This window comes from Schistocerca serialis, chromosome 7 (genome assembly GCF_023864345.2).
Source record: "Schistocerca serialis cubense isolate TAMUIC-IGC-003099 chromosome 7, iqSchSeri2.2, whole genome shotgun sequence".
NCBI lineage: Eukaryota > Metazoa > Arthropoda > Insecta > Orthoptera > Acrididae > Schistocerca > Schistocerca serialis.
Window position 1 is genome coordinate 69,814,201 of NC_064644.1, and position 8,895 is coordinate 69,823,095.

Here is an 8,895-nt window from a genome sequence, read left to right on the forward strand (position 1 = left end):
AGGCACTTCTCCTATTTCAGTTCTGTATTTATAATGACATAAAATAGACAAATTTATGACATTTGTAGCACTTTTTGTAACATAACCTCATACAAAACTGTGTTCTGACCTTTTATTTACGCGTATATGGAATTTCATGTTTTATCTTCTACTTTTTATGGTATAAATAATTTATGTAAAATGAGGTATTCGGATTGTGGAGTAGTAATTCTAACAGAGTTCTGCAGGAAACCCAACGCATATACTCTCTTCTGGCATTGCGCCGCCCTTGCTGTACGGTGCTACTAGAGAGGAGCGCCTCGTGTAACTTGCTTTCTGATCTATCTATGTATGGATGTGAAATCATTGCATTTACGCGATGTAAAAATGGAACCTTTGAATAATAATAGATACTAGCTTTTAAACTGAAGGGTCTGAGAAACGACAGGTGCAGTTTGCAGCAAAAAGAGCAACAAACGTAATAGGAGAATTGTTGCTTATTCTATGTACATTCTTAATATTCATTAAATATTCCGTCAGTCTTTGTAGGAACTGAGACGTATTAAGTACTTAAACACACAGTAGCAATGTTCAGCATAAATGTAAAGTTAATAGTTCGTTATGAACAAGCTCTCGGCTTCCTAGACTGTAGTGTAGGCAACATTCAGGGGTGATAGTCAAGACCAAAACAAGAAAAACAAGTTCCTAGTAAACAAGGACCCTAAAATTCATACCTTAAGAGGTATGAGCGCATGTTCGTCTTAGATACCGAGAGACGCATTTTTCTACCGCAAGATCTTTGCTTCCTATGTTTAAGAGGACTTAGTATGAACCACAATAAGGATATCCATTGACTATGGACTTTAAAATGCGCATCTTGAGAGCTATGGGCATTTGTTCAGTGGACGTTACGTGTTTCATAGCATGGAAACTGAACAAGTGACCATACCCCTTAGAGATGTAATTTAGAGTCGTTTACCTGACATTATTTTCTTGTTTTGGTTCATACTACCACCTCTGAAATCTCCCTCCCCTACAATGTTAGTACAAATAGTGCCAGCGCAAGTATTGCAGTCAGTGACATCAGGACGATTTTCACTTATAACTTTCAATTCGGTTGTTTCATGACGAGGGTCCATAATCTCAGATTGGTACATTTATCTTCCTCCATCATCCCTAAAAGTTTGTAGTACCATGTGTAAACACAGATAATGGAAGTATACGCCTTGACCTTCATTCAGCTGCGCAATAGCAACTACGTCTACGACTGTATAGGAATTTTACTCCTTACACAACGCTTCACTTGTGGAGTATGAACTGAAAACGTATTAATTTCACTGTAACAATTTGGGCAACACACAAAAAATGGTTTTATTTTGGATAATAATCATGGGAAATCGTTAACAGCTACGTTCGAAAAATAATCAATAAAATACCATTAGGGTGCAAATGACAGAGTAATTTTACATAAGGTTCGAGTAGCCGGAAGCGTAAATTTAGTTGTTTATAGACATCAGCAGTTTACTACCTATAGCATCATCTTAATGTCAGTTATGAAAGTGACGACTTCAAATCTCAGTGCATGCGTTATAACAGCGCTCAAAATTTTGCCGCACTCTCTAATATTCCTGTTTCCTGTGACACAATGAGGGATGCCGCTAGAACTCAATTAATCTGTTCCTCTTCTTTTTCTATTGGTACTGATACGCCAGCGGCTTTAAGCAATGCCTTATAAATTAATCTGCCGTGGACACATCACAGCCGATTATATATATTTGTTTTCAAGGTTTCATCACCAGCGTCGATGCAGAGACACAGCCAGTTCAGAAACCCATACCTGATATCCATTGTTTAGCCAAGATCACATGCAGTGTGCTTCTCAGACAATCCTACCTTATGTCAAATAAACCAGGTTCTGACAGTGAACAGTCTGTACCGTTACGACCCTCTAGAAGTGAGCCAGTCTAAGAAAATCACATTAATTGCTGAGTACTGGAAAGGAAAGCCATTAGAATATCAAATGTTTCCACGAACCTTACTGCAGTAAGTCACTTCTACGACAGAGTCTTCTGCTTACTTGAGACAGTACGAATATCAGTTAACAGCAACAATATTTCAAATTTCAATATTTCTGTTCTGTTTAAGCTCGGCTGGTTGAGCTTGCTAAAGTCCGAAAATCATCTAGCATCGTGTTCTCTAAGGATGCTATCCAGGATTAGCGGAAGGAACGTTAGTTATTGGAACACGCCCTACACAACGTCCCAATTGTCATCAAATATTTATCACCAGATATCTGTTTTATATTAAGATGAAGCGACATATGAAATATAACTAGATGCACTCAAAATTCCTGTGCAGTGAATAGACTTATTTCCTTCAATAAGACCTTCGTTAGTTGGAAAAACTACGTTGTTTACCGTTGAAATTATATGCTTTTTACTAATTTTCAGTTACATAAGAAACACTAATCAAATGTATTTTGTCATTGGCACGTGAAATTAATTAACTTGCCTTGTGACTCGCTTTTTTATTCGACTTTCACATGTGCGAATATAAGAAAGCTGTCAGATGTGTCACATGTCGTTGTTTGTTCAGCAGATTAGCAGCTGGTTCTACGTATTAAGAAGTAATTAAGTATCACTTTGTCTACTCCTTTCACAGTGTACATAGGTGCCTCTGATATAAGTCGGCTCCCAGGCAGCCTTGAACAGAATCATATTTAAGGGAGACGCAGTTCTAGATTGTCACATAACGTCATCCCACACGGAACAGCTGTAAGTATCCAAACATCTAACACATACTCCTTCGATTTTTGAAAAAAGTAGCATTTTCTGTACCCTCTGTAGAAAGTGAATATTAAGTACTAATTGGAAACAGGGGGTTATCTGTTATTTAGAAGAGTAAACTCCAACAATCTATAACTATTTACCGTGTGATAGTTAATGTTTGCAAAGTAGAATATTTCACAACTATAGTTAATGTTTGCAAAGTAGAAAATTTCACAACTAGTAAATCCCACTGCCGACTATTTAAGGAATCGTGCTCCTATACATAAATTGTCGTATCTCCTGAACCATAAGTCGCATAATGATAGCACATGTCACCTACTTTGCTTGGTACATGTGGTTACCATCTGCAGAATGTGTTGAGAGCAGAGGTAGTGATAAAGAAGTAAAAAACTAAAACGTCATGCTTGAGGCTGCTGTTTTAGCACACCAGTGGCAGAAATGTGGAAATCAATAAGTGTTCTGATATCACAGATACTGGATGAATGTCGTCTGTGTAATCTACGCGCCGTGTGTTACCTCGGCTTGAGACATATACATATTTTATAACTTTTTATTTGACTCAGGCAGTTAAGCCCTTAATGCAAGATTATTCCTCTCATAAGCACTGTGAGAAACTCTGGTTGCCATTTACGAAGCGTCACTGATAAGTAAGATCTTATTCGAAGCTGAATGAATACTCATATAGCATAACAGTTCAGACTGCTGCTCGTAAAACGCGACACATCTAGGTTAAGACCAGCCACGACGTATTCCCTCCAGGACGCAGTGATATGTAACGAATTCTCTAATACAAAATGTTGCTTCTCTTAAGCCAACGAGAGCATTTAACGGATCTGCAGCTTTTGTATTTTGTGGGCAGTGGACAGTCGTGCAATGATTTCAGTACCTTTCGTCCACTCCTCAACAACGGGCTTTGCACTGTCGGCGGAGAAAGCTCCACAACCAGTACTACAGTTCAGTGTCGTACCGTCTTACATATGACGAACTCGGACGTTTCAAGCTCTGTGGTTAAGAATGGGATGTTCCAATACCCGCTCTGAACACCATAATATGTCCAGTGGTTCCACAGACTCAGAATGCCATCTGAAACCTCTTTGCTAAAGACGTAGTGACTGATGTTTACCAGCGTACTGCTCTTCTCAGTTTAATTTTGCAGCTCGTTCCTAATTTAGCACAGCGTTCTCTTGTCGCAGATAAGACGGCACTACTTTCATTCCGTGTTGACCTTCTTAATCTAACTTTAATCACTTGATGTGTAAACATATTATCCACGTCCTTCCAGTATGGATTTATTCGAGACGTTATTTGTTGGTATTCCAGGCATCATAAACTCTAATATCTGTTTTTACCTGGAGCAAGGAACAGCTTCTTTTGTTGCGTAATGACAAATGCTAAAATTACAACATACACGGAATGATTCAGCTGCCCATACCCATGAGTTTTATGTAACCTGTATCGCCTTCGAATATCACGTATTCGAAGGAGGTTTCTTTTTAGTAACTGAAAAACTGTGTCTTCGAGCGGAAGCGTATCAGAACACAAAATTTTCCGGCATTAATTTCCTACAAAAATGTGTTGCTCAATTTTTCCGTAGGAATAACAGTTTTCGCGTAGATAGCGAGGGAATAAGAGAGTCTCGAGTGTACTTTTTGAAGGCATTGTGACTCTCATAAAACCCATAGGTAGGGACAGCTGAATCACCAGGTTTATCTTATATTCCATCAATTTCTATAAAAAGTGAGCGTTGCCTTTGCCGACAGATGTTTTCGCTGCTACTCCTGGTGCTGCCTTTGCTGGCGGAGGGTGCTTCCTCAGACAGTGTGGGCTGTGTACTGCCAGCTGCCTCCACTGAGACGTTCTACATGACTACCGTAAGTTAGCAGCAGTAGAGAAAAGGTATCATGCAAACTTACATATATTGTACATATGATTACTTTACATCTTGTTAAAAGCAGTCTTTTAGTGTCTTTATGGCAGGAGGAAATAAGATTCATAGATTACGTATGACAGTAGAAAAGTAATTGCTGTAAATTAGTGAAACGTATTCTCAGAAATCATCTCCGTAACAGAACTAATTAAAACCTTAAGTCAAAAATTCACTAAATTGACAGCAATATGAAACTGAAATTAAGATTTTTTTTTAATATCTATGATATTCCAAACTGAGTCAGTGTAACGTATACCTCAACCTTGCTGTAACGTTACATATGTACTTACAAGCTCCGCTGTGGAACCATAGGAGGAGAAGCCGTGGTACCAACAATACCAGTACCAGGTACCCGGCCTGTTTGACCTGGGCTGTGTTACTTATGTCCAGTCGCCTGGGGAGAGCGACACCGAGATGTACCTTACTGGCAACTTCAGCAAAGCGCCTCTGTAAGTTACTAGGTTAACCTGCTGTAAGTTAAATATGGTATCTACACTGGTTACAGTGGTTGGATTCTGTTGGATCACGGTAAATAATTGCAATTAACCTCTTTTCTTGGGAGAGCTTCATTCGTTACTGACGGAAAATAATGCATTCCACTGGAAGCAATGGAGACGGAAATCTGTACCATTGTAAATAATGTCTGTGACTGGAAATTTCGAAGCAGACGTTGACAGTTATTCCTTCAACGTAATAAAATCATTTTGAATACAAAAAAGGGTTTTAGTCACTACCGAGATATACATCTACCCGGTAGGATTGGCCAAATATTATTGTTTCGTGATGAATGTCATACTTTCTAAGCAGTCCACATATTTTGTAGTAGCAGCTATGTAGTACAGTTATAATATGCCAGGAAGTCCCAGTTTGTGTATAAAATATAAAGTTTTAATCTATCAGAAATTTTCAGTCTGGGTATTTAATTTTCTAATTCTCTCAGCGATTTGAAGTTATATGGTAAGGAATATGCAGCTAATCGCAAGTTAAACACCAGAAATAAGAACGAGGCAATCCTTTTACTAGGGTATTGCGTGTTAATATTTAACATGCCTCCGGTTTTTCAGCTCTTGTCATTATGTTCCTATGGAACAGCCTGCATTGTAAGTAGTTCTGGCCAGGGAAAGGATGATACTTATGACTTGCGAAGTATACTTTGCTAGAAGGTCTACTGCTTCGATTGACTCCGGAATATGTCTAAAAATATTCCGATTTATGTGAAGACTTGAAAGACCGACTTGGTCTTCTCCCGGAATTTTCAATCTTTACACCTGTAATGTAGCTGCTTGGAAAAAACAGAGCACATACTCTGTGACTTTATCCGAATATTCAGTGAAAGATGATAATAAATTGTAAAATCTGTGAAGGTAAAGTATCTTCATTCTTCTGATGTTTTATTTGCATGCGTTCTTCACTTTGTAAGACTTTTCTTTCGGTACTTTTTTAATATGATTTACTGACTGTCGTCTAGCTCTGTTTGTTAGAGGATTACTTGCGAAGGACAAGATTTCGAATTTCTGCTCCAGTCCAGTGTGCAATTTTAAGCTGTCACGAAGTTTCAGTAAGTGATATCCGCTGTATCGCTGCTTCACCATGAAAATTGCACGTGACATGACACAATACTTCATTTGCTTCGTAAAATCGTAAACACATTACAACGATCATACAAAAAGAAATGCAACACACGTTGTGTGCAGCACTGGCTGGAACGACTTCGGAATTCACTAGTGCTGATTTCAATGAAAAGGCTGCACCCTAGAAACATTTCCAAATTTTAGCACAGCAAATGTCAGTACAATACGCATGAGGAAGGTATAAACATTCAACTTACTTGTACTGTTCTCTGTTTTTCAGATTTCCTCTGAACAGCTATGTGTCAGTCACTGGAAACAAGCTGGACAAGGTCTATGATGGCGTTTGTAAGTGCAAATTCATACTTCCAAAATGTAAAAGCTAGTTTTCGAACACACGTGTAGAGGCATATTTTTGTTGGTAGAAGAGGGCCCACGCATTACTCTTACAGCGGAACAAACTAATTTTTCTTTATCTTATTCCTCTGGAGGAGCTAGACATAGATGTTGCAGCAAACAGTAATTCTAACTGGCACGATCTGTAGACATGTGTATTAGTTGATATGTATCTTCTTCTCTTTCCAGGGGAATCTCTACTGAGCGGACCATACAATGTAGTGTACTCGCACGAGGATTTCATCATGGACCACTACTGCTTTCTCGGATATGGTTAGTCTGTGTCATCTACTTCCTCTAAAAACCAATGCAATATTTTGTGGGTCATAATCGAGCAATGACGATAGTTTCTCATTTCGGTGTGTGAGGGTGAAGGGAAAAAAAGATTGCTCGAGTGATTCTGTGTTCGTCTCACTACTCAATGTTTTAACTTGTATTTGCAATAGATGTTTCTATCTTTTTACAGTACATTTTTCTCAGTTCCATAGAGACGAACACTACCAAAAAACAAGTCCTTGAACTTATACATATATATCCCATGATGAGCCAAACTGTGTATTATTTTCATTGCCTGCTGAAGGTATCCCCATTTAAACTTAGTATAGTAGTACCACTATTTCCAGTTGTAGCATATACGCGGTAGGAAGCGTCCCTTGTCTCTTGATTTTGTTAATACTGTCATGTCACATTCGGTATTGATCTTCCGACCAGTTTCACTGATGGAGAGGAGCAGTGGAAACAAGTGGACACTCTTCTGCAGCATGCTGGATCAAATCGACATCTTGCCATTCATATTAAGGACATTTAGATCTCCCTAAATCTCTTAAAGCAAATTTCTGTGCTTATGCTCGGACTCTAATAAACCTGTCGTCAACAAGACGTTAAAATTAAAGTTCTACTTTTTACCTTCCAAGCCCATTTTCAGTTAACAAACGTTGTGGTATAATTTAGCTGAAATGTTGGAAAGCATTATCGTGTTATTCTAGTGTATTCTACCCGGCATTAACTCCAGTCTGCGAGCTAATTCATTAAATTCAGAGCCGGTCGGTGTGGCCGAGCGGTTATAGGTGCTACAGTCTGGATCCGCGTGACCGCTACGGTCGCAGGTTCGAATCCTCCCTCGGGCATGGAGTGTGTGATGTCCTTATGTTAGTTAGGTTTAAGTAGTTCTAAGTTCTAGGGGACTGATGGCCTGAGAAGTTGAGTCCCATAGTGCTAAGAGCCATTTCAACCATCAAATTCAGTTGTTGTAAGGAAATCTACGATAATCTGCAAAATTTGCATATTCTGTAAAGATTCATGATACTTTTAATCCTATCCGAGAATACGCCGGCGCAAAATTGCGTAACGCGAACATTTCTGTTACAGAAATGGCTCAAATCTTCACAACTGTCAAGGATCCCAGCGACGAGTTGATGGAGCTGATATGGGAAGTTGTCAGTAATCACACTGAAGTGGACAAGTCTAAATTTAAGAAAGTGGTCTGTTAATGCTGTACTTCTGATAAATAAATATTAATGAAGCACATTTTGAAACAGTCTTTCGTTCTCACCCTAATGTCAAAATCCATTATTCCTAGCAACAACAAATTAATTATGTTAAATTGAAAGTACAATTCTATACCGTTTAAAGTATATTATTAAACATAATTTCTGCCTTAAGATATTTCAGTCTCGTATGTAGAAAGACGTTAAAACAAACGGCATCCAGAACAGGATACGGAAAATTTACTTTTACGTACAGATAGAATGTATGTACGTCAAATCGAACAACGTAAGATAGGGTGCTTTATGCAGGAAGTGTCTTAATACATTTTTTTAGTACGTTATTATTTCCCTGTCGCTAGCCTCACTAGCCTTGTATCTACGGTCCCATCTGAGAAGCTTGCGTATTACAAACCTGCTGAGACAATGAGAGGTCACGTACTCGCATTGGGAAAACTTCCGAAGTTGTCTTCCATAATATACAAATCTTCGGTCAAGTGCAAAAGTTTCTTAACAACTAACGTGCTTTCTGATTCAGTGAACAAATGTTGATCTGTGGCAGTTGTAATAAAATGTCAGCAGCAATGAGATATGTTAAAAGTGTACTTCATAGCGTTGTCATTTCTCTTTCTCCTACCATTCCGAGACTTAGGTACATACTGAAGAAACAACGATTTTACGATTCCTACTTCCTGGTGGGGAGTACCTTCTGTTTATGGGCTTCATCTTTCATCGCTGCTCCAACACATAAA

At 38.6% G+C, this 8,895-nt stretch overlaps 1 protein-coding gene across 2 annotated transcripts; it reads left to right on the forward strand.

Moving 5' to 3' along the window:
• Positions 1-2,615: 2,615 nt before the first annotated feature.
• LOC126413325 (uncharacterized) lies at positions 2,616-8,186 on the forward strand. Of its 2 annotated transcripts, none has more exons than XM_050083232.1 (6): positions 2,616-2,753; positions 4,529-4,639; positions 5,008-5,144; positions 6,547-6,611; positions 6,849-6,932; positions 7,371-7,538. In XM_050083232.1, exons 2-6 carry the CDS (start codon positions 4,529-4,531, stop codon positions 7,475-7,477), a joined length of 504 nt encoding a protein of 167 aa, XP_049939189.1. In that variant the 5' UTR covers positions 2,616-2,753; the 3' UTR covers positions 7,478-7,538. The 2 variants fall into 2 exon arrangements, with proteins under 2 accessions (XP_049939189.1, XP_049939188.1); XM_050083231.1 differs by lacking the exon at positions 7,371-7,538 and adding an exon at positions 8,028-8,186 and having other exon boundaries at positions 2,627-2,753.
• The last annotated feature ends 709 nt before the right edge of the window (positions 8,187-8,895 follow it).